General features: G+C 44.9%; 2 protein-coding genes across 3 annotated transcripts; both read left to right on the top strand.

Moving 5' to 3' along the window:
* The first annotated feature begins 5,738 nt into the window (after positions 1 to 5,738).
* On the top strand, positions 5,739 to 8,728 carry LOC123134392 (FT-interacting protein 3). The gene has a single exon (XM_044553656.1). The coding sequence runs from the start codon at positions 5,957 to 5,959 to the stop codon at positions 8,378 to 8,380; it is 2,424 nt and encodes an 807-aa protein (XP_044409591.1). The 5' UTR covers positions 5,739 to 5,956; the 3' UTR covers positions 8,381 to 8,728.
* A 6,058-nt stretch (positions 8,729 to 14,786) lies between these two features.
* LOC123134375 (carboxymethylenebutenolidase homolog) lies at positions 14,787 to 16,606 on the top strand. 2 transcript variants are annotated; one of them, XM_044553648.1, is made up of 3 exons: positions 14,787 to 15,057; positions 15,286 to 15,572; positions 15,670 to 16,606. In XM_044553648.1, exons 1-3 carry the CDS (start codon positions 14,941 to 14,943, stop codon positions 16,187 to 16,189), a joined length of 924 nt encoding a protein of 307 aa, XP_044409583.1. In that variant the 5' UTR covers positions 14,787 to 14,940; the 3' UTR covers positions 16,190 to 16,606. The 2 variants fall into 2 exon arrangements, with proteins under 2 accessions (XP_044409583.1, XP_044409578.1); XM_044553643.1 differs by having other exon boundaries at positions 14,805 to 15,061; positions 15,275 to 15,572.
* Positions 16,607 to 25,843: the final 9,237 nt, after the last annotated feature.

Genomic DNA, 25,843 nt, shown 5'->3' with positions numbered 1-25,843 from the left:
CTTCTGATTTTTATCTACTGTAGCACATGACCAGCGATTTTCAATATCAATGAACTTTTTCCAATTTTCATGAATAAAATTTCGGTAATTCGACAAATAATCATGGATTTGATAAAAATTCATGAATTTGAAAGAAGTTTGAGAACTTGAAAAGTTCATGAATTTTAAAAAAACATGAAATTTGAAAAATTTCGTGAATTTTCGAAAAATAAGTTCAGGAAATTCAAATTCATGACATTTGATTTTTTATAGATTTTTTTAGAAAATCACAAATTTGAAAGAAGTTATAGAATTCAAAAATAGTTGGAGATCTAAAAAAGTTCACCAATTTTAAAAAGTGTGTGAATTTTAAAAAGTTCACGATGTTTGAAAATAAATTCACAAACTTCACAAAAGTTAAAAAAAAGTTCTTGAGATTTGAAGAAGTTCATGAAATATGAAAAAGTTTAAAGATTTTGAAAAAAGCATTGCGAATTTGAAAAAAGTTCACAACTTTGAAATAAGTTTGCGGGCATTCCCAAATAGTTCATAAAAAGTGAAAAGTGTTCTTGGAGTTGAAAAACATTCATGCATTTGAAAAAATTCACGGATTCGAAAAAGAGTTCTTTGATTTGAAAAAAGTTCACAAATTTAAGAAAATGTTCACGAATAAATAGTTTGTGATTTTAATAAGAGTCCGTGAATTTTAGAATGTAAAAGAAAATGGAAAAAGACAAGAAGAAAAAATGTCTAAACATAACCGAAAAAGGCTATGCATGGCGCAGAACAAGACATTGAAGAAGTATTAGTAGGCACAATAGGTGAGACGTCCGAGTTTGTTACTACGGTTGGAAGGAGACAATAAGGTTCATAGTTTGAATGTCACTTCCCGTAACCATGAGGCAGTGGGTTGTGCGCCGGTTTGTTGAGTTGCCTTTAACCGATGCTTATGGTGTCAAGTGGCTTCGGGCCTATCCCCGATTGAGAAGAGGGCTAGGTCACGCCGCAACCCTCCTCTTTCCCGTATCAAGTCAAGTCCGAAGTAGGAACGTCCCTAACCCTAAACAGCCGCCGCCACAACTGCTGCCGCCGCCTCGGTCCCCTTCCTCTTTCCCGTCCGGTGGCCTCGTCGGCGGCAAGAGGAGTGGGGACCCGTCCGTCTTGTTTTATTTTTCTTAGGTTTTTGTTTCTCCGCCGGCATCGACGAGGTGGTGGCGACGATGACGTGTTGGAATAAAGTCTCTCCGGTCTCTTCCTACCTCGACGACGTCTGATCCGGCGCCCGCGAAGGGCCTGTGAGAGTTTGTGTCCCCAGATCGGTTGGTTCCTTTCAGATCTTGGCAGTTTGTGTGTCTTTCAAGGAATACTTCTGCCTGGCGTTTGGTGTGGCGACCACGACATCTTCTTCTGTGTTGTTCTGTGGCTTAACCCGGTTTCTCCAACCCTCTATTCTGGTGGTGGTGGATTGCAAGCTTGTCCTGCTTGGGGTAATGCTCCAGCCGATGCTGCTTCAACGACTTTTAGATCTCGTCTCAAGGGGCGAGTGGCTATTGCGGTCTTCAAAGCCTTGTATGACGAGGGCATTTGCAGGTGTTGCTTTTCTTTGTTGTTGGTTCAGTGCAATTTTCAATCACCGGCGGGCAGCGTACAATCAGAGAAAGAAGAAGACTAGTATGCTTTTTATTGTAATTTTATTTTTTTACTGATTGTTCTACGTCCAATTGTCTATCCATTGTACTGGCCTTTGTTTTCCTCGATGATAATTAGATTTAAGATGCCCTTTAGGGTGTCTTTATTCAAAAAAAAAAGTGGCTTCGGCCTGGAGAGTGTAACGCACATCCCAGGCGGCTCCCCTAGCTGTAGTGCGCCTTCTTCATTTCAGAACAACTAGATAATTGTCCGGACATTGCTACGGGAGTGTAACACTGGTGTGCTAAAATCTTAGCAACTTTTTGTATGCAATTGCCATAATTTACATGTAATCTTATTGTTAAGCGCTCATTTGGTAAGAATTGATTTACTTACCAAAGAATATATTATTTAGGAGAAATATCAGGGATGGGAGGAAAAATGTCTCCTTATTGTTAAGGACTTATGTGGTAAGAATTTATTGACTTACAAAAGAATATTATTATTTGAGAGAAAAATTAGAGGTGGAGAAAAAAAGTCAAACATGATAATGGAAGGGGGACCATATATAATGAGGTTGAACGAAGAAGAGGGTGAAACGGGAACCTTACTTTCCTTTTAAATTGCACTAGGTATCTAGCCGCGCGTTGCTACAGGGTATAAATATTCTAGTATAAGTTAAACCATAATTTATTTATCCATATAATATTATTTTTGTAAATAAATGTTTACCCAATCTTGTATATGATTTTTATTTTGTAATCACTTATTGACTTATCAAAGAAAATATAATCTATTTATATATTGTTTGGTATGTCAATAGAAGATGGGACAATTAATGTGGTTTTGAATGAATGCTCACAAGGAAAAATAGTCTTTTTCCAAGTAGTATATATAGAAGGATATAGTAGAGATTCGGCCGCACCCGCTAACTTGGCCCTTCTTTTGGCCCAGCCTGCACTAGGGCTGCAAGAAAAGCTCGAGGCTCGTGAGTCGCTCGAGATCGACTTGTATTTTAACTCGACTCGAGAATGACTTGGAAAAATGAGCTTAGTATGAGCACTTTATATAGCTTGAAGGAGAAACCAGTTGATCTTGAGCCTGCATTGGCTCGCTCGATTTTAGCTCGATAGCTCGATATCATACAAGTATGTTAAATAATATTCATGTCTATTATGAAGAATTAGGATCATCCATTGCCATATACGTTAGGTACGATTTCTTTCTTCATTTTACCTACTAGCAAACATGGAAATTAAGCGTGGAGAAAATTTAGCCTCAACATGACATGTGGTCAACCATGTGTTCAATATCTTGTTATTTTGGCCAAAGTTTGAGCAGACACATCTTCGATTGTCTTCTATCCATGATCTCTTGTTACTCGATACTCCCTCCGCCCCATAATACAAGAGTATTATTGATACTACACTAGTGTAAAATACCCTTTTATATTATGGAACAGAGGGAGTACTACTCTTAAGTTCAAAAAGAATAAGTCAAATTTTATAATGATGTTTTTTGTCGTGGCCTATCTTACTCTAAAATTTGCCTTAAAGTAATTTTAAAAATCATCTTATTTAACTCTAAACTAGCTTGAGATCGACTCGAGATCGTTAGAAGCAGAGCACGAGCCACTTTTTACAACTCGACCTTGAACTTCACATATTTTAAACTCGCTCGAATTTTAATATGAGTTGAGTTGAGCTAAGGCCAATTCGCTCGAACTCGACTTTTTTGCAGGCCTAGACTGCACCCCACAAGCCCCATGGGTTATTTATTAGCGTGGTAGTACTACTACCTCCTGTCATCCTGTGGTCGCTGCCACAGAAAAAGCCAGAACTGGCGCTACTGTAGGCATGTTTGTCCCTACGCCGTGGGGAAACGGGACGGAAGACGCACACGGCACGGGCACACGCTTCCATTGCTTTTGCTGCCGCTCCCTCCCGACGCGACGAGACGGGGCACCTTCTCTCACATGCCGTTACTTACGCTCGAAGCATATTCTACTCCGTGTTTTTCTTCCCGAGCTCCTCCTGATGCATCCCCGAAGCTCAGGCCATGTGCTCACTTTGAAGCTAGGACACGCACATCTGCCGCCCTCGAACGATGGTCGCGCGCACATGAGAAGCCCCTAGTTGCCCTTTTTATACCTGTTTTTTTTTCTCGGAGATCATACTGCACCAACTTACCCACTAGAGCGGGGCAGTTTACTAATACTGTAAGACGCCGGTCGCGGCGAAGACCACCGTCCGCCCTAGATCCAGAACGGAGTCGGAGAGGAAGGACGCATGGCTCAGACCGGCCTCGACCCGACGACCGCGTCCCTTGTTTTACCCGGGAGACCGGCGGTGGGGCGCTGGTCCCGCTCCCGCTCCCGTGGGTGGCGCCTTTGAACTGTTCCCGCCGCGCCTTCGCGCACGCCCACAGCACAGCAGCGCCCGTTCCCCGGCCCATGCGAGCTCGACCGGTGAGGAGGAGGTCACTCCATCTCCATGTGCGCCCCTGCCCGAGATCGCCGAGATGTTCGCGCTGGTCTATGCTCAATGACTCAGCGCTCTCCTGGCCCTGGCCCTGGGCCTGAGGCCACCAACTTCGCTGGACCCGCCGGGCACCCGTGTCCTGCTCGGCGTACGTTTCCCCTTGGCAATGCGATGCCAGTAGTACAGTGCGGTGCACGATACCTCACCCCCAGCGTGGACGACGCATGCATATTCTACCGTTCGCCGTGCTGCCAGCCAGAGCCAGGAACAAGAGCGGTAGGTGAGCGGCTTCCTCCGTCGCACTCATGCATGGTCCATGTCACCTATCCTAGCTTGTCAATCACCTGTCGTGCCTAATCAATCTACCAAAAACGCTCAAAAGGGAGGAGGCACTTGAAAGTGACGCGAGCTATGCCTATGTGCGCCATTGTGCGATGTACTCTACTCGCCAGCGTAAAATTCTCACTCCGAAACTGGGCGGCCGCGACACGGCTGACTCACCAGAGTTTGGAGCTATTCCCCTAGGGAGAAGCCTTCTCGCCGACTTTCGCGACAGGAGCGGTCGCCTTTGTTTATCATTCGGAAAAAGAGAGAGACGCTTTCGGAAAAGCGAAGCTAGTATGAAATGTCTATAGCAGTACTAGCCCGTCGCACGCGTAAAAGCGAGCGAGCGCGAAATTTATTCGAGATTTCGCAGCATTGTCTGGCACAGTTGCTGCCTGCTCGACGTGCAGCAACAGTGTGCGTGGCTGCACATGGAAATTTACCAGATGCAGTGCACGGATGTCCGGAAAAAAGATAGAAGTACGTAGCGAATATACTAGTGAGGAAAAAAAAAGAGAAAGATACTACGCAGTAGTGAGGAAAGTGGAATTTTATATGGGATGTTTGAAAACGGAGAGGAAGCGAGGCAACGGCTCACGTCCGGATTGCACGGACGAAGGCGTGAAGCCATCAACAAACAGCGATTTCGGGGAAATGACAGGGACCGACCGACCGAGCTCAACGTCCGTCCGCGCCATGCCAACAACCCCGTATCTCAGGCTTTGCTGCGACGCACGAGATCGTCTGCGGCGACCATCTCCGTTGCTTCAAATTCAAAAGCACCTGACGGCCTGAATCTGTCAAACATACCACTCCAATGTTACTCTGAACATCGGATCGCGAAACGGCCCACGTGACCGTCCCTGGGGTTCGCATGAAACATGATTCGTGGCACGAAAGTTTCGCTGCAGGATGGGCCAGAATTCTCTCAATCATCTTTGGGCGGGGCCCATGCGAGCACGTAAATGGCTAGCAAGAAAGTGAAACAAACAAACAGCGTTGCGGGGGCCAGCGGAGACCCAGTCCCAGTGGGGGCGCACCGGTGGATCTCGCTCGCAGAGGATCCGACGCACCGGCCCGTCGAGCTGTCCAGCACATCCATCCCTCCCGGGTGGAGCCCCACGTTTCGCCGCCCGCCTCGCAACAGGCCGCGCCTCCCACTACGCCAGCGCCTTCCCACGCCGTGCGGGGTGTCTCCAACGTCACTGACACGGCGGCCACGGGCTGCGCTGACCTACACGTCGGTCACGTATCGTGCTCTATCGTCTGGGCGTCTAGTCCTTGCGCTTTATCTACCCCTTTTTGTTAGATACGGATATACGAGGGACACCCGATGCGGATCTGACGGCCGGGATTCGTTTCGAGGTGCTACAGATCCCTCTACCGTACCCTGCGCACGCACGCTCCCCTCCATTGCGCTCCCACGGCACCACCCCACCACCAACTGCTCGACGGAATGCCACACTAGCCCCCACTCCACTCCCCCCCCCTCCCTTCCCCACGCCGCCGCCGCCACCGCAGAGCGACGGTGCGACCCCGCCGATATGAAGGGAGCAATGCAGCCGCGGCCGTTCATGATGCACGGGCCGGGGGGCCCGATGGCGCCGCCGCCGCAGCAGTTCGGGCTGACGGAGACGCGCCCGCCGTTGGCCGCCATGCTGCGGCCCCGCTTCAACATCCCGGGCCTCAACCCCTCCGCCGCCGCCGCCAACGCCGCGGGCAAGATCTCCTCCACCTACGACCTCGTCGAGCCGATGCGCTTCCTCTACGTGCACGTCGTCAAGGCGCGGGACCTCCCCGCCGTCTCCCCCACCGGCTCCATCGACCCCTTCGTCGAGGTCAAGCTCGGCAACTTCAAGGGCACCACCGCCGTCCTCGCCGGCCACCATAGCCCTTCCTGGCACCAGGTCTTCGCCTTCTCCGCCACGCACCTCCAGTCGCATCTGCTCGAGGTCGCCGTCAAGGCCAAGGATCTCGCCGGCGGCGACGACATGGTCGGCCGCATAGGGTTCGATCTCTCCGAGGTCCCGGTCCGCGTGCCGCCGGACTCCCCGCTGGCGCCCCAGTGGTACAGGCTCGACGGCAAGCGTGGGGAGAAGCTCCACCGCGGCGAGATCATGCTGTCGGTGTGGCTCGGGACCCAGGCCGATGAGGCGTTTCCGGAGGCTTGGCATTCCGATGCGCATGGGGCGGCTGGTCCGTCGGCCGTCGCCTCCACGCGCGCCAAGGTATACTTCTCGCCCAAGCTCGTGTACCTCCGCGTCGCCGCCATCGGGGCGCAGGACCTCGTGCCCCACGACACGTCGCGCCCCATGAACGCCTCCGTCAAGCTGCAGCTCGCCGGGCAGGTGCGGCGCACGCGCCCGGGCGGGCCGCCGGGGACGCCCAACCCGATGTGGAACGAGGAGTTCATGTTTGTCGCGTCGGAGCCCTTCGACGAGCCCTTGCTCGTCACCGTGGAGGACCGCGTCGGGCCGGGCCGCGACGAGCCGCTCGGGCGCATTATGCTGCCCCTCAACGCCGCAATGCCGCGCCATGACCACTTCGGCAAGCCCGTGGAGCCGCGCTGGTACAGCCTTGCGCGCCCCAGCGACGACGGCGAGAAGAAGGAGGGCAAGTTCGCGAGCAAGATACAGCTTCGGATGTCGCTGGACTTTGGGTACCATGTTCTTGACGAGTCGACTTACTACAGCAGTGATCTCCAGCCATCATCAAAGCACACCCGGAAGCCGAGCATTGGGATCCTTGAGGTGGGGGTTCTAGGTGCACGCAACTTGATTCCCATGAAGGCCAAGGATGGTCGCAGCACCGACGCTTACTGTGTTGCCAAGTATGGTCCGAAATGGGTGCGCACAAGAACCATCATGAACACCCTGAATCCCCAGTGGAATGAGCAGTATACCTGGGAGGTGTTTGATCCTTGCACCGTGATCACGGTGGTGGTGTTTGACAATAGCCAGATTGGGAGCAAGAATGGTGATGCCCGGGATGAAAGCATTGGCAAGGTCAGAATCCGTCTCTCGACACTGGAGACTGACCGGGTGTACACCCATTTCTATCCTTTGCTGGCTCTTAAGCCAAGTGGCCTCAAGAAGACCGGTGAGCTGCATTTGGCTGTGCGGTTTACATGCACGGCATGGGTTAACATGATGGCAATGTATGGCCGTCCGCTGCTGCCGAAGATGCACTACTCACAACCAATATCAGTGATGCAGTTGGACTACCTGAGGCACCAGGCGATGCAGATTGTTTCGGCAAGGCTTAGCCGTGCTGAGCCTCCTCTGCGCAGGGAGGTGGTTGAGTACACGCTTGATGTGGGCTCGCACATGTTCAGTCTCCGGCGCAGCAAGGCCAACTTCTATCGCATCACCTCTCTGTTCTGTGGTTTTGCCTCAATGGCCAAGTGGTATGATGGCATCAGGAGCTGGCGAAACCCGATCACAACAATGCTGGTGCACATGTTGTTCCTGATACTGATCTGCTACCCGGAGCTCATCCTGCCTACCATCTTCCTCTACATGTTTATGATCGGACTGTGGAACTATCGCTTCCGGTCAAGGCACCCACCACACATGGATACTAAGCTATCGCAGGCTGAGTTCACACACCCTGATGAGCTTGATGAGGAGTTTGACACATTCCCATCCAACAGGCCAGCTGACATTGTAAGGTTGCGCTACGACAGGCTGAGGAGTGTTGGAGGCCGTGTGCAGACGGTGGTCGGGGACCTTGCGACGCAAGGTGAGAGAGCCCATGCGCTGCTGAGCTGGAGGGACCCCCGTGCCACAGCCATCTTCATATTCTTGTCCCTGGTGGTGGCCATTGTGCTGTATGTGACGCCGTTCCAGGTTTTGCTGGTCATCACTATGCTCTACTTGCTGCGCCATCCCCGGTTCCGCAGCAGGATGCCCTCTGTCCCGTTCAACTTCTACAGAAGATTGCCCGCCAAGTCCGATTCGCTTATTTGAGGCCAGAGCATTCGACAGAAGATAAAATGGGGGAACCTTGTAACATTGTCCTCCTCTCTCATTCTGTTCCTTCTGGTTAGCATCAGATCAGATGTGAATATACTTGATGAGTTGATTAATTTAGAGGCAGCTGGTGGCCCTGTAATATGGTGTCGGTTTATATGTTGGTCTGCTTAGCTAGGCAGAAAACGAAGGGAATGACCGGGGGTTCCCTTCATAGTTTTGGATGAAAAATGTTGGCTTTGGGATTTCTGGTGTAGAGCTGGGCACAGGATGAGTTCCAGAATGTTATGTTTATGTATTGGTGCCAGTTTTGTTGATGTTCTGTTAATTCCGTTGCGTCGATCATGTTCCTGCCCTAATCTTTTTCTTGTAATATCTAGTATGTGTTATTCCTTTCCCTTTCTCCAGAAATTTATCTACTACTCCCCCCGTCTCATAATGTAACTAGTGTCAAAAAACGTCTTTACATTATAGGATGGAGGGAGTAGTTGTGCTGAGGCGCTCACCCTTTTTTCAGAGGTCACGCTGTGGTAGTTTCACTCTGACGCTGTTGTAGCATGGTTGGTGGAATACCATGTTGGGTATGTTGCTAAGGTTCATCATCTTAAGGCCTTGTACAATGCAAGATGCTTAGATAAATAAACCAGGTTTTCCTTAAGCACCGGTGCTTATTTATACAGGATAGACGCTTAACTAAGCGTCTCTTCTGTAGAAATAGGCACCGGTGCTTTAAAAAAACTCGGTTTATTTTTCTAAGCATCTCTTATTGTGCAAGGCCTAAGAGCGTACGAATGTGCGTCAGTTCATCAGTTGTTGAATGTCAGTTGCTCCGTGGTTCAGTGCAGAATTGTCGTAGCCGTTACCCTAATTTTCTTCTGTTGTCTTAGCAGTTGATCAGCTACTGAATGTGCAGTAATCCAGTGTGACCTGCTGTCAGTTGCTCCGTGGTTCAGTGCAGAATTGCCGTAAGGGTTTATTATATCAGCTACTAAATGTGCACTAATCCAGCGTGGTCTGGTGCCATTTACTCCGTGGTTCGGTGCAGAAAAGAAGCAGCAGTTTCCGTCCTGTAGGTGAGCAATTCCCGTGCGTTGATCCGCACTGAGAGAACCACCGGAAAGGTCGTGCCCACCCTTTTGAGCCCGGTACCACGGTGTGTTCTCTAACCAAACAAGATAAAACCATGCGATCCTTTCCTTGTCGGCAACAAAAAGATAAGCAGCTTGGGACCGTATGCGGGAATACCGGACTGGACAGGTGTGAATGCAGGACGGCTAGGGCAAAATAAAACATGTATGCGAACCAATTTGTGGTTGGATAGCTAGAGGGACTATAGTATTCCTAGTTCATCAAGTTTCAAATCCTGGTGCTCACATTTATTTCTGAATTTATTTCAGGAATTCCGGCGAAGCATATTCAGTGGGAAGAGACGTTCCCGTCGACGACGAAGTGCTTACGGTGACTTCGTAAATTTCAAGATGATATGTCGGCTCAATCTTTCAAAGGTCCTCATAAGGGTAGGGTGTGCGTGCGTACGTTCATAGAGGTGAGTGTATGCGCGTGTATATGAACGCTTGCTTTTGTACTGATGTTCAAAAAAAATTAAAACAGGTATGGAACGGCGTCGTCTGCCATCAAAGGGAGACATCGCCATTTTTCATGGCAACTCTTTAAATTTGTTGTGCTAGTGGTGCCATGATTAGTGTGACCTGCGTGCATGGCTACACATGACTGGAGATGCATGTCGAAGCAATGTTCCTAGCAGTGCTGAATCCACTCTTTGCTAAGGGCGTGCTCGATTGTAGCACAAAAGATCGGAACAAGAAAACATGGAAGTTCAATGTTAAGCCAATGTTGAATTCCACATGGATTTTGAGACACAGGAAATGTTGAAAAGGTTCTTTAATTGCATCAAGGAAAGAAGATTAAATTCCAGTTTTTGGCCCCTCAAATGGTCCTTTTTTGTGGGGCCTCAAAATAGATTTTTTTACATGAATCACCATGTTTAAGGATGTTCTTCTGTTTTAACCCATTTAATGAATTTGAACAATTTTAGACGGCCATTGCATTTGAACGAGTGGCCTAGATTAGGCATGGCGGTCTATTACCTCATATGGGTTGATAGGTTACCTCATATGGGAGAGGGAGGGGGAGAGAGAAAGAGAGCTTCGTTGTCGTTAGCAATTGCATCAATCATCGAGTGCGGTAGGCAATTCACCTAGCTTTCTAGGGTTCTCAAATATCCTTTGACGGCTACCATCACCTTAGTTCAAAAACCATCGTTTCATCGTTCTTGATAGGTCTCGGCAGGGCGCAAGTGCATCGATCCTTTCCTGTAGACCACAAGAAGTCACTGCATGGCAGATCCGACGTCGAATAGGGCTACGACGGATGGATCTTATGAGGGAGGCGATGCCGGCGATAACAAAATAACATTTCCTAAACCATTAGTTGAAGATAGGTTTGAAGGGCTGGATCTACATGGGAAACAAGAATTCGATCTAGATTTGTCAGAGTTGGAAGGCTTGATCAAAGATGTGTGTTGGCTACTTGGCTCAAACAGTTTAGGGTTCATACATCCAAGCCATTATGTGGCACCCCGGCTCCGCAATTTGGATGTGCCCTGCATACTAGCCCAAGAATCCGCATCCTTTGGTATATAATGCTAATTGGCATCAAGCACAACCACAATATATTGCAACACATAGGGTAGATAGGTCTTCACGATACATCACTTGGAGAGGCAAAAAGGCACTATACGTGCGGCGGTAATATGTACATTATTTAACTAAAGACCTCGGAGTTTAGCAACAGAATGACAACGATGGTGGGGCTCCATCCCAAAGGGATCCTTGGTAGGACACGATCCTAGCGCTCATGCAGGATCGTTCTCGAAATACTCACAATCAGCATCTCCAACATCTGGCATAAAAAGTCAGGTGAGTACACTGAATGTAATCGCAAGCTCACGACAAATAATAACATGCAACATGTCAAATACGTACCACACATATGCATAGACATGTATGAATGATACATCTTGGAAGTTTTATGTTAGCATAATGATGGTTGATTAGAACTCTTGCATAAAACTGACAAATGAATCGGTAGCCACCAAGCTCGGGGGTGTCACCGTAATGAATGATCAACTGCCAAAGACTGTTGGCCACAAGATGGTTGGTCAGGGCAAGACACGGAGCATGACAACAATGTGGATAAGAAGAAGAATTTGCCCAAGGTGACTGGAAATTAGCACAGAGCATGTGAGCAGTGCTACAAAGAGAAACTCAGCAGCTGCATGAGATGGTCGAGAAGCAGCACAAAACACAAGAACAATACTATTTCTACCATGATCTTATGCAAACTTATCACTTAGCTTTATGCAACCTTACCATATTGGCCTCTTGGTCATTACAACTTACCACATGGTTGTGTCTATGACCTTGGTCATGTCCACACTTGATCACCGCGACCACTTATCAACCTTCAGTCACCTCATGACCCATATCTTATCACCACATCGTATTCGTGATCAACACAAATCTTTGAGCTTAACCACCATGAAAACTTCATGTGTATTAATCATTGGCATTGACCGCTGGTGTGACCTAGTATGAACTGCGGCCATTACCCGGGACTCGGCTATTCGAATTGATTTATACACTCTGCACACTACTCTTACCGTGTCACCGACATATCCCTTGGGGTAATGTCCCGGAGGAGGAATCTCTAGCCTCATTGCCTAGCAAAGGCTCTACCACTTCTGTGATCTCATATTTCCCCCATCTTGGGATTACTTTATTCATAACATGTGAACCATACCATTCCCAGGTTCGCAGAATTAGACGTCGGTAGCCGGGCCAGGTTAGCATACATGTCTAATTCTTCCTAAGATGGTGACACCAATAAGAGCATGTGCATAGACCTAAGTTAAGTCATTCCCAGGGAAATGTGGTTGCACATGTGGAAAGTTTGACTCGATGGCATCATGACTAGACCAAGCCAATGATGGGTTAGTTTAACAAGTTCTTCTTTATTGAATATATGCTTTGATCCAACTCATGTTTATTATTGAATTCCATAATGAGTGAAGATACACAACCATATTAAAGCAACCATATTCATACAATCAGTCAAATGCTTATGCCGTGATTTTTTTAATTAACATTATTAATGTGATCATGCATTCATGCTACTACCAAAGAAAAATATTCATCAGAAACATATACATGCACATGTAGCCCATAGTATCATAAGTAACTAAATACAAATATGCTCTAAAATACTCCCTCCGTCCGAAAATACTTGTCCAAAAAATGAATAAAATGGATGTGTCTAGAACTAAAATACGTCTAGATACATTCATTCCTCTGACAAGTACTTCCGGACGGAGGGAGTACATATGTATGGACTATGACTTCGACAAGTCAACAAGCAATGGTTGTGTGGCTTGCCTTGGTGAAGATGACAGTCTAGGTACTCTAGATCTTCACCATCAAGCTCTTCTTCCTCGAAAATATATATTTGAAAACAATTTATAAATATCACATAAATCCAAAGCTATTGTGGATACTAGCTAACAGAGTGACAAATAGCAATAGAACATTTTCTGGAAAGAAAATTTCACAAGAAAATACTACAAAAAAGAAAAAGATCATTTGGACTTGTAGTTTGGAAGTTATGAGTGGACAAAGTTTGGTCAAAGAAGAATTTAAATTGAATTTATTTGATTTAACAGAAAATCCTAGAGCGGCCACATGGAATACGCCTCCTCCTCGTACCGCTTTGGGTGCGGGACCCACTCAACTATAGAGGACCACGGTGGGGGGGGAGGTCGAGTGAGTGTGCGTCAGAGAGAGAGAGAGAGAGAGAGAGAGAGAGAGAGAGAGAGAGAGAGAGAGAGAGAGAGAGAGAGAGAGAGAGAGAGATCAATGCTCACTAGCGAGGCTAGCAATGATGAGGGTGCTTGATTGGTCTCAGGGCTAAGATGGTTGGATGCAGGGGACGACGACGGCCATGGCAGTGGTCGAAACAGGGCGGGGGCTCGACGAACGACATCAACGCTTCCTCTCGGTGGTACCAGTTGTTGAGTGGTGGTCACCGGCATTGATTCATGTGTCGATTGACTCGGATGAGCGGGACAGGAGGAGCGGGAGATCAAGGGGAGTGGAACGAGGCGAAGATTCCAATAGGGGATCGACCAGAGGCGTCGCGCCACGGTGGAGACTAGCGGCACACCTCATAGTCGGAGACGAGGAAGAAGGCCCTTCCATTCCTACCTTGAGGCTCGAATATACAATTGGGTGGTACTGGAGGGTGTTGTGCACACAAGTGCAAAGAGGGGTGGTTTATTCATAGGCTAGCAGTGGGGATAGGTAACAACGGTCGATGAAGGCGTGCCGCACATTACCCTACGCCATGCACTCGGGAGACCGTCACCCTAGCGACACATGACCCTATAACGGCACATCACTTTAACGAAATATATCGCGCGGGGTTTTTCAAGTTGGTTTATAAAAAGAACGTGAAAAAAAATCTTTTAATAGCTTTTTTAAAAATTACAAATTTTTTACAATTGCAAAAAAATTCAAATTTATGAATAAAATTTAAAATTTCCAAACATTTGGTGAAACTTAAAACAAATAAAGTTTTCAAATATTTTCCAAGTTATAAACAAAATTTGATATTTCTATTTATTAAAATTGTCCAAAAATTTACCAACTTCCAAACACGTTCTGAATTTTCTGAAAAAATTGAAATTTCCAAAGTTTTTCTCAAAAATTTGAACAAAAATTTTAATTTCTTGAATAAAACTTTAAATTGCTAAAAACATCTGTTTTTTAATTTGTGAACTTTTTTAGTAAATAAAAATATTTTTTGAAATTCCAAACAATTCTTGAAAGCGCAAAGATTTTTGAAAAAAATACAAACTGTATCAAAACAAGAACAATTCTTGAAATTCCAGATAATTTTGAAAGCACAATTTTTATGAAAATAACAACTTTTTTTACGAAAAAAAGCATGTTTGAAATTCAAATAATTTTTGAAAATTAGAACTTCCTTGAAAAAAAGAAACAGAAGAAAAACGGTCAAATATACAATAGGAAAAAGGAAAAATAACGAACATGAACCTCTCAGGATCCAGCGTCCAACTGTGCTGGCGTTAATGGGCCGCCCAGCCTGGTCGATTCTATGCGACGAGCCGACTACTTGACGCATTATGCGTCAAGATAGAAGTTTCCAGGCAGCCAGTATTGCGCGGAGATAAAAAACTTTTTTGCTGTAATATAGCGCGGAGATAATAAACCATATCCATAGCTGCAGCAAAACCGTACTGTACGCGGTCACGACTCACGACCTGCATCGCCCAAACCGCAACTTCTGTCCATTCGTCTGGACGTCATACACGGAAACCCCACGTGTCAGGAGGAAAAATATCCACACCCGAGCCTTGTGTGGTGGCTGGCACTGGCAAGCATAGCAGGCAGCTAGGCTATCTCCCGCCTCCCACGCTTGGTTCCAGCCACCGGAGCTGCCCTGCTCGGACGCAGCACCCGATGGCGGCCACGGCGGCCGCAGCCGCGGTGCGCCCGTCGCCACCGCGCGAGGGCAGCGCCGCCTGCTGCTCGCTTGCGCCGGCGACCAGAGCGCGGCCCACACGCTTGCCGTCCTCTGTAAGTACGTGTTCGTTTCCGTTCCTGTGTTATCCACTTGCACTTTGATGCCCCGAACCCCATTTTGGCTTGAATTGGTCGTGATGTCTGATCACCCTATTCTCTGTGTTTAATTGGACACCGTGATTGAGCAAACTATGGCAACTGTAGCAATTTCTATATTGGGAGATTTCAGATGCACGTAGTTCACCGCGCTCTGACGACGTAACAATTTCAGTTCCCGTGCAGAGATGGCGCTGCACCGTCACCCATCCCCGGAGCCGCCGGCTCCACGGGCCGCGCTGCAGCCAGTCTGAAGTGGCGAGCAGCACCGTGGACGACGACGAGGCGTGCGAGCTGGTGAGGGGCACAGACGTCGTCATCGGGCAGGGCGACGACGAGAGCGTCCGCGCCTACCTCCTCGAGGCCGTCAAGAACAACAACGGCACCTGCGTCCTCTTCCTCTCCGACGTCTTCGGCTTCGAGGACTCCGCCACCCGGGACTTCGCCTACCGCATCGCCTGCCACGGCTACAAGTAAACCAACCGACCTCCCCCACTTCCCCGGTCCAATCACTTTGCATTTGTCACCTCATCATGCATGCTTGATCGATGGATGCATTCCTGTATGCAGCGTTCTGGTGCCGGACCTGTTCCGCGGGAACCCGTGGAAGAAGAGCCTGCCGATGGAGGGGTTGCAGGAGTGGCTCGCCGAGCAGGCCCCGGAGAGGGTGGCCGGCGACATCGACACGTGCAGGAAATGGCTTGTTGACGACTTCTTGGCGGCGGAACCGTCCAAGAAGCTGGGCGTGGTCGGGTTCTGCTACGGGGGCGGCCGCCTCGTGGAGACGCTGGCGCGCGACGCCGGCGCCTGCTTCAGAGCGGGCGTCTGCTTCTATGGGTCCCGGATGGACGCGTCGCTCGGGGCACAGATCACCGCGCCGGTGCTGTTCGTGTGCGGCGACGGCGACCCGCTGTGCCCCGTGGAGACGGTGCGGGAGCTGGAGAGGAGCGCGAGGGGCGCCAAGGCGGCCGTGTACGCCGGCAGGGGCCACGGGTTCGCGCACCGGCCGGAGTCGCTGGAGGACGACGGCGACGCCGAGGACGCGTTCGCGATGATGAAGAGCTGGTTCCACGACCACCTGCTTGCTTGATCTGATCAGCTGTCGGGTGTCGTGTGTACATTCTGTTTGTTGTGTTTGATTGCAACGGGTGAAGACTGAAGAGGTAAAGTGCATTGTTAACACTCAAATACGGATTCACTTCTCGCCGCTACTGAGTTCAGGCCCAAAGCCTTGATACATGTAGAGTCGAGAATAGAGAGAGTGTGGAGAGGGAGGAAGGGGGACTGGGGTGCCACGAAGCCGTTTGTCCTGAACGTTCTCTGCCTCTGTTTTTTTTTTTAGAAAATCTCTGTATTTGTTGTATGTCTGCCTGTGATAGCAATTGGGCTGAGCCCATTAACAGTGCAAGCACTGGTCCAGTGGAGTCCAGGGTGAGGAGCATGAGAGCTATATCTCGCTTTTGTTTTGGCCACTAATAAGCGCCGGTGCACCCGGCCACCCGATTCAGCGATTTTTAGCCGTTAGATAAGGTTCAGCTTCTGTATCGAATAGCTTTTGGTTCAGCTTCTGTATCGAATAGCTTTTCTCCCCAAATCACGCGAGTGCGAATTGACGAGAGCGAATCGAGCGTCGCCGACCCTACTAAGGACGAGCGCCGTTGACCTCGCCGTAGAACAACTTGCTGCCCTCGCCATCAGGTATCATCTGGCTGACCTCACCGCCGTCCGAACTTGCCGCCAAGTCAGCACGATGATTGTGCCCCTTGCAGCAAAAAAACCTCGCACAGCACGCCCTTGCTCCCCGGTCGTCGTTGCAGCATACCCAACTCCGGCCATCACTGTTGCCAGCAGCTGACCGTCCCCCCTTCCAGTACCATGCACTCCCCCTCACAGCCACGGTTGTAGCACACCGCAGCCGGCTCCGGCAAAAAAAAAGACATGGTTGTGGCATCCAACACAAACGGTTCCAGCATCCAACACAAACTCAGGCCATCGATGTATCATGTCGTAATCTGCTCCAGCAAAAATCGATGCGGGAAGTAGCAAATTATGTCGCTGGATGCAGCTCCTCCGTGCCTACTCTCAACTGCTTCCAGCAAAAAAATGCCGGCAGTAGCAATTTGCACACCGGTTGTAGCATCCCCCCCCCCCCCTGCGGTTGTAGCTCCGTTGTGCGACGGTCGTAGCCGACGCTCGTGCTGGTTCCAACAAAAATTGATGACAGATGTAGCAAAAAAATTCGCTGGATGCAGTTGATTCCCATCACGTAGTCTTCTCCGATGTAGCAAAAGCAAAGGTTGGTTCCGGCAAAAAAAATCATGGCGGCCATGCCGTCATCGCGATCACTGTCTTGCAGCAAAAATGCAAGTAGGTTCCAGCAAAAATCAAACCTGGTTCAAGCAAAAAAAATCAAAAAAATACTAACCTATTCTCTGCCACTGCAATCGTCGCCAACCACCATCATCGCCGACTGAAGCAAAAATCCCCCTAGCTGGGGTTCAGCACCGCACATCGTTTGCTTCCGGCATACTGACACTGGATGGGGGGTGTGGTGATATAGCAGCGTTGTGGTGGTGGTGGGCCATAGGTGCGCCGGCACCGAGGAGGTCCGAAGAAAGAGGAGGAGGTTGAACTCGGTGCAGAAATCAGCGGCGCAAGCAAGACGAAGGAATGAGTGGACGAGGTCCTGAGTTAGAGACAAGGGAAAAAAACGGTGTGATTGGGCCAGCGTGACGTGGCTTGTGTGCGCGAGCCCAATGCGCGTAGCGAGTAAGGCGGCCGGCCGAAGTTTTGGCCGGCTCGCCCTTCGTAAACGCTTCCCTTTTGTTGCTGACAGTAGAGCTATATCTCGCTTAATGTGAGAGTGGCTCTCGTCTCGCCTGAAGCTTTTTCATGGACGTATATGTTTAGCCTTTTTTTTCGGCCGCGCTCGCTCCCTTGTTGGTTGCTGCATTCGCTAGAGAATGGATTTTTGGATCCTAGGTGCATTAGATGATTTTATTTTAAATAGATTAAAAATCACATTTAAAGTTTCAAAAAATTATAAAATAATTTACATGATGATATGGATGTACTCCCTTCATTCCTAAATATAAGTTTTTTTTAGAGATTTCAATAAGGGAACATACGAAGCAAAATGAGTGAATCTACACTCTAAAATATGTGTATATACATCCGTATGTAGCTTGTATTGAAATATCTAAAAAGACATATATTTAGAAACGGAGGAAGTATATTACAAATGTGTAAACTTTGGTGACGAAATAAGTAAACATGTGAGCTATACAAAAATGACAAAATGATTGTTCATCATTCAGTCATTTTTGTGTAACTCCATGGTTACTTATTTCAACACAAACTTTGTCATTTTGTCATTTTTGTGTAACTCCATTTTTGTTTCATTTCAGTTTTCAATGGTTTTCTATGTTTCTTACTCGGGTTTTATTGTTCCCACTGTTCTCCATTGGTTTTCTTCGGTTTTTATTTTCATTTTTATTACCTATGTTTTACTTGGATTTTCTTTGTTGCTTTCTTGGTTTTCTTCATTTTTCTTTGGTTTGCTTTTGTTTCTTTGTCGGTTTTCATCTACTTTATTTTATTTTTCAAAACATGTCTACTTTTTTCAGTACATAATGTATATTCTTTATGTACACATGAAATGTTTTTTGTTACAAGTTGAACATTTTTCAAGTACACGACGCACATGTATCTTAAATACATGTTTTGAGAATTTTTCAAATGCATGTTGAACATTTTTTAATGGTAATAACCATTTTTTGACACACAATGTATATTTTTTGTATACGTCAGGAACAGTTTTTGTATATGTTTAACATTTTTTAAACAGAGAACTAATTTTTTTATGTCTACTTTAATTTAATGTACGTTGTACTTTTTTGGTATACATCAGGAACATCTTTTATACACGTTTAACATTTTTTAAATATGTGATCAACATTTTTCACACGCATTGTTTATTTTCTGTATATATTTTTCGTATACATGGGAAATGTTTTATACACATTTAACACTTTTTAAACTTCAGTTATTTTTTATAAAAAACACTTTATTGCCATATCTAAATGTTTGATTAACATTTTCAAATACATGATCAACTTTTTCGTACACATTGTATATTATTTCCATACATTTTCCGTACATAGAAGAAACAATTTTTCTATACATATTTAACATTTTTCAAATGCTTGATTTATATAGTTTTTATATTTAGAATATTCGGAAGTATAAACAAAAGTAGAAAAAATAAAGCCAAAAACAAAAACAAAAAAGGTAAAAAAGTTGGGGGGTGGGGGTGGGGGTGAGGTTGTGGCCTGTGGCCTCCTGTCTGCTAGGCCAGCCTAGTCTCATGCTCGCACAGGTGAGGTTGCCCTATATCTCTCTATAAGCGGGACATAGGTGTGCTCACCTAAGAGCATCGCCAACGGTTGATAAAATAGTTGGTGATGTAATAAAATCAATATAGGATAGAAGAGAACAAAATTCATCACCCTGACGATTGTTGCTTTAGCAAATGACGTGAAAGTGGCGCCCAAAAAATCTTGCCCTCCTCTTGTCGGTCGTCATTTTCCTCTCCACAGTTTCATACATATTGAAACAAGACATGTTATGATTAAGGTTTACAAAATAATAACACACATAATCAAAGAACATATGAAATTTCAAGTTCAAATCCACTAATCAAGTTCAACTTCAAACCATAAGCATTGTGCATGACAAACTCAAACATAAGTGCATATATAAATACATATCCCTCTCAAATATCATTGCCCCCATCGCTTGCTTCCTCTTTGTTGTTTACTGCCTCTTAGTGGCTTGCTTTCACTCCACTGCCGCCATTGGCACCATTGCTTTCATAGACCTTGCCACTAATACTTGAACGCGACACATCTTAATGTATGCTCCTGCCTTCACATCAAGTTTACCCTTGTCCATCGTCATGAGTTTTTTCTTCTGTTTTCCATGCTCTTGATTCTTTTTTCCATCACCTGCTTACTCTTCTCCACCTCGACCATCTTCTCCCCCCCCCTCTCCACATTTCTTGGGCCTTTGTGTTCTTTCTTTCTTCACATCTCTTTTCTCATTATCATGATGGCTTCCAATGATTCCTTGACATTTGTAGTATCCCTTGTTAAAGTTCTCCTTGCCATGCTCTCTTCCACCAGGCCTCTTCTTAGGAGCAACTGAGCTGGGAAGGGAGCTTCTATTTTCCTTCATCGGCACTTGATGCATCATCAACGCCATCACCAACTTGTGTTGCATCTCCACCCGAGCTCTTCTTCTTGTGACAAATTTTGTTGAACTAATGGTTCTTCCAGTTCTCCACACTTTAAGATTTGAATAACAATGCTGCAAAGTGAATGGTTTGCCTTCTTCTTTGTGTCCTTTTCCCCTCCTCGCCCCTTGTATAGTTTTTGAGCAACTTTTGACCTTCATGCCACAAGTGAGAGAAGAAGTTAGAAATCAACCCATAGAAGAGATGAGGAGCTTACATTTGATAGATGCCACTAGTGTTGTGTGCAATGAAGTACCCATGGATATGATCCCAATTTGTTGACATTGGTTGCTCCACACAGATGATTGGATCAAAACTAATTTTCTTCCAAGCTTCACATGACAATTTGTCTTTTTGGGTAGTGTACTTTCTACTTCTTCCCTTTGGAGTTGCTTCAGAAAATATCTTCTCTTTCATGTCAGAAAACGACATTGTAGCCCTGACGATCTGTTTATTCTAGCTCTATCACTATTTGATTTGATTTATGGGTCCGAAGTTGTGCTTTCCAAATTGTTCATTTCTCACCTAAAAGTTTTCGCATTTGCCCTTGGTAGCATTTGCGCCCCGCCAGCTTCACGCACCCCCTCGTGTCGATGGGTCCGTTCCGTTTGGCTCGGAGATGGGTTGACTGGTTGAGACAGAGTTCCTATTCAAGGCCTTTAGCGCCAAAACTGAGGGTACATATATATGTATCTTGGAGGGAGGCAGAAGGTCACCACTCATCCAACGAACGTGTATTGGAACGGTAGGTGCTTCACTCCATTTGCGTAGGTCGGCTTCGTTCAGTTTGCATAGGCTAGCTTCGTCATGTTCGCTTATCTTCTTTTCTTCTTCCCGTTAGGTGCATTCTTTTTCTTCTATATTACATAACTCCCCCCCCCCCTAAAAACCATATAGTCATGTATATTTTAGAGGTACATGAAAACCTAATTTATTTTCAATTCATGTATGCACCTTTATTAAAGTTGCCCATACTTCTTTAAATATCTTTAAAAAATCAACGTGTATTTTACAAAAATGTTTATCACATATCAAAAAGCTTTCACCATGTATTTAGAAAATTTTCATGCAATAGTGTTCAAAAATTTAAAAGAATGTTCATTGAGTATTTAGGAACTGTTCATCGTGGATTAGAAAACGATTCCTCATCAGTTTCAAAGCTACTCACCATGTATTAAAAAATTGTTTAGATTTTTTCACGTAATTTGAAAAAAATGTTCATACCATTTGAAAGAAAATCATGACATTCTAAAATGTTCATGCATTTTAAAATATGCAAATGATATTTAATAATAAATCTGATACAATTATAAAATTTGTCCGCATACTTTAGAAACTATGTTCATAACATATAATAAATCATAGCACCAAAAAATGCTCATGAAGCTTTCGAATAATGTCCAAAGTGTATGTAAAAAAATTCAATGTGAATTTGAGAAATTTTAAACATGCATTCGGATAGATGTTCAATGTGTACCTGAAAATTGTTGAATCTATATACGAAAAGAGTTCAGTATGTATTCATACAAAGTTTGTATGTATTTGAAAAATAGGGAAAATAAAAAATAAAAAAAATAAAAAAGGATAAAAAAACAAACATAAGAGCAGCAATGAAAAACAGAGAAAAATGAGAAAAGGAGAAAAGCTCGGAATTTTCCCAAAACCAGACAGAAGGCTCACTATTTGTCCAGCCCATCAAAGGGAGTGTTGTAGGTGAATAATTATTCTTTCCCGTAATAAGCGATACATAGCACTAGGGCCGAAATGACTGTATAGCGGTCCCTCTTTTCTCCGTGTGACGCAACCCAATAGTGTCACCTCCCTCGCGCGACCGCTTGCTCAATCGCGCACCAGGTCCGCTTGTTTTCTCGTTCACTTTTACTGTTCCCCGTTCTACTCACTTCCGGAGAAAAACATCCACTCTCTGTATAGGTTACAAAATTCATTCATTGAAAATTTTAACAAATTCATGGATTTTAAAGACACTTATTTAAAAATTGTTCTAATTTGAAGTTGTTCATAAATTTTAAAAATGTTAGTAAATTTTGAAAAAATGTTCAAGGATTTTATAAAATGTTTGGAAATTTCAAAAAGGTCATATAAATTAAAATAAAATAAAAAGGAAAACCAAGTAAAAACGTCCAAAACACACGAAAAGAAAACATAGAGAAAAACTAGTCAACAAACCTGATAGTACCTTTGAGGTGGTTGCCAACACGAGTGAAAGACAACCAACTTGTGCCAACCCACTTAGGAAACTAGCGCTCAGATGGGGTATGTGCCGTGTGTCGGGTTGTCTAGTATTTGGCGCCTTAGGTGCCTAATAGCAAATTCTAGCTAACCGAGCCAAGTTCAAATTATGCAGTTGGTCGCACTGTCAACGATGGAGTTGAAGCTGAGGCAAAGGCTAATTGGAGTCGGTGATGACACATTTCATTGTTGTGTCAACAATGACAACGAGGCGAACATGAGCGGAGACGGGGGCACACAAGTGTGGGGTGCTCACTGCAGCCAAGAATGAGGGAGGGTAGTGGAGGCATATCCGGGGAGGACTAGGGGAGGTGGCAAGTAGCTAGGGGAAAAGGGGATAGTGAGTCAGCACGATAGTGATACCAGCCGCATATGGTGGAAGACAGGAAAACATGGAGTGGGGTAGCGACGGTAACCGTAACGAATGTTGGAGGTGGTCCCACAAGGAAAGCTGATATTTGTTTAGAAGCACATGTAACTTTATTCATGCTCGTAATCATTACAGGTCTAATGCTTTGTATCCAAGATGCAAGAAACAACTGCTTTGTATCCCAAGATGCAAGAAACAACGTAGTAATTAGTACAACTAAGAGTTATATGAAATTCCTTAAAGACATCTTCTCAATGGTATCAATCTTTGCAAGGTAAAAAAATACTTCCAAGACTTCGGTAAAGAAACTACAATTGGTCCAGAGCAGCGATATGACCACTCATTAACTAGCACGAAATTGATTTTCAATAAAGGTTTAGACCCCTTGAGTCGCCCATCCAAAAAGATGAGAAATCATGAACAATTAGTAGAATTGGGCTGGGATAAACCCTTGAAGTGTGTTTCGTGAAACAACAAGATCCTCAACATATTGTCGAGGAAAAGTTCCATCTCTACATAGAATCAAACCAACAAAAGCAACATGCCACAATAACATAGATTCATCATACTCGAATAAACGGCGTTGTGCCGACACAAGCATATCTATCTACATGGCACAACCATGGTATAAAGAATATATTTTTCACAAAAATCACCACTCCGAAGTCTTACGAAGACCACAAAACACTTAGATCCGATGTCTCCACCTCTCAGCGCTAGGATAAAAACTAGAGCCGAGGCGACTGAGAAAATCTCTAACGACCGCTATCGTCGCCCTCAAACCCTATGTCCTGGAAGCACATTCTCTCATGGTAGATGAGGAAAGCGATATATGAGCCAAGGAAAGGGCGACATGAATTAGGCTAAATGGCCAATTAACATGGTAGGTCAAGAAAGCCAGTACGAGCTAAAAGACCCTAATATCTAGCGTCCGTCAGCTACCGGATTGTGTCCAACGAACTATTTTGTTCGCTCGGGGGAGTTGTGTGTGTGTGTGTGGTGGTGGTGGGGGGGGGACTCTTTCATTTTGGCTGTTCGCTGAGGTGGGATACCTTCCAGTCATTTCTATCACTCTGGCCCATAGGCCCGGTTAAAGTTTTTTTATTTGACAAAATGCCATAAAAGACAGTAATTACCATGAAATATGAAAAAATCATGCTACTTTATAAAATTGTCATTTCTTTAATTTATGAATTTACAATGAGTGTGAGCAAAAACAAAAAGAAGATCGTGTGATCCAGAAAAAAATCGTAAACTTTAAAACTCCCATCCGAGAGATAAAAAATGTTTTATCTGGATAAGCCCCAATTAGATTATATATTTTGGTTTCAAAAAACAGAAAAATTACAAACTAGAATTGCTATGGTCAAGAAACAATTTGCAATTCACATTAAAAAAACAAAAAAAATGCCATAAAAACCCAAAAATGCAATCCTCTTAATAAGAAAGATGTCATCTTCTTAAAAAATAAAAATGCCATATTATTGACTATTTTAATGCCATGCTCTTAATAATAAAACTAATGTGTTATTGATAATAAAAGGCAATGCTCTAAAAAATAAAACTTCCGTCCTTTTATTAATAAAAATGCCATATTATTGATTATTGATGCCATCATCTTAGAAATAGAACTGCTACGTTATTGACTATCAAAATGCCATGCTCTTGATAATAAAACTTTCATCTTCTTATTAATAAAGGTTACATGTCATTAATTATTAAATGGAATGCTCTTAATAATAAAATTATCATGTGAGAAAGTAAAAAATGCCATGTTTTGGAAGATAAAAAATTGTCATGGTTTTAATAAAAAATATTTTTTCCATGTTACCTATAATAATAATGCGCCTGGCAAGTTTAGTAAGAATAAGACCTTGAAAAATAGGGATTCGTGTTCTTTAAAAAATATAATTGTTTTGGGCATTCTTGTTTTTTTTCAATGAAAATGAATCCAAAACACAAAATAACTCAAATAAAGAAAAGGTGTTTGAGCGCAAGTGTTTCACAAAACCCACTCCAACCCAAGTGGTGAGTGGGCATGGTGCTCGTGTAGGAGGGCACAAGTTTGACTCCCCACATGCGCATGTGTTTTCTTTGAAGAAATAAAAAATGGACCATTTGCCAGGAGAGGTGGGACAGTGAACGACTCCAGAGAGCTGGCCTGGCAACCGACAGGTGCCGCTAGCTAGATCCGACGGCGGGAAGGGCGTTCACTAGTATTTTTCCATTGGCGAATGTTCGCGAGATAGCATTTCCGATAAAGTATCCATTAAACTTGTGAAATCCCGTGGACTGATTTTTTTTATGTTCTAACATACATGCAAATGTTCATATGAATTAAAATATTAGTATGTAAAAATGTCCACCTTACGTAGCTAAACATGGCAGACTTACTATGGTCAACGTTTTGCTTCTCATCAAAACAATAAAAACTAATGTAACACGAAATATATCAACCGGCCAACAAAACGTATATCTAGTATGTTTGTAGTAAAAATAACACAAAATATGTATGCTTCGATGAAATACGTAAAAACTCAAAAGGTAAAGAAAGAGGAACAAAGAGAATGGAAAGTTTAGGAAATAAGATCCTAATAAAAAAATAGAAGTATATAAAAGCGGCACCAAAAATGAAAATAGAAAAAGGTAAAAAAAGAAACTCAACATAAATAAACAGGACAAGAAAAAAAAAACTACGCCCCCTTGATGCGGGTGTAATGGTAAAAGTTTTCTACAAAACCATTTTCGATTCTGCTGGTGTGGAATGTGGTAAGAATCATTTGACATTTGAACACATTCCAATCTGAATTTGTTGTGGTTGATAGGTTTAG

The sequence above is a fragment of the Triticum aestivum genome, chromosome 1B (assembly GCF_018294505.1).
Source record: "Triticum aestivum cultivar Chinese Spring chromosome 1B, IWGSC CS RefSeq v2.1, whole genome shotgun sequence".
Lineage (NCBI taxonomy): Eukaryota > Viridiplantae > Streptophyta > Magnoliopsida > Poales > Poaceae > Triticum > Triticum aestivum.
The sequence above is the reverse complement of the archived record's forward strand: the minus strand, read 5'-3'. Positions and strand labels throughout refer to the sequence as shown.

What these genes read in the sequence shown, in the direction of transcription:
- LOC123134392 (XM_044553656.1), top strand. Translation starts at nt 5,957, where the DNA reads ATGAAGGGAGCAATGCAGCCGCGGCCGTTCATGATGCACGGGCCGGGG.
- LOC123134375 (XM_044553643.1), top strand. Translation starts at nt 14,941, where the DNA reads ATGGCGGCCACGGCGGCCGCAGCCGCGGTGCGCCCGTCGCCACCGCGC. An exon ending in ACGCTTGCCGTCCTCTGTAA is followed by an intron (nt 15,062 to 15,274) that starts GTACGTGTTCGT and finishes TAACAATTTCAG; the next exon opens with TTCCCGTGCAGAGATGGCGC. An exon ending in ATCGCCTGCCACGGCTACAA is followed by an intron (nt 15,573 to 15,669) that starts GTAAACCAACCG and finishes TCCTGTATGCAG; the next exon opens with CGTTCTGGTGCCGGACCTGT.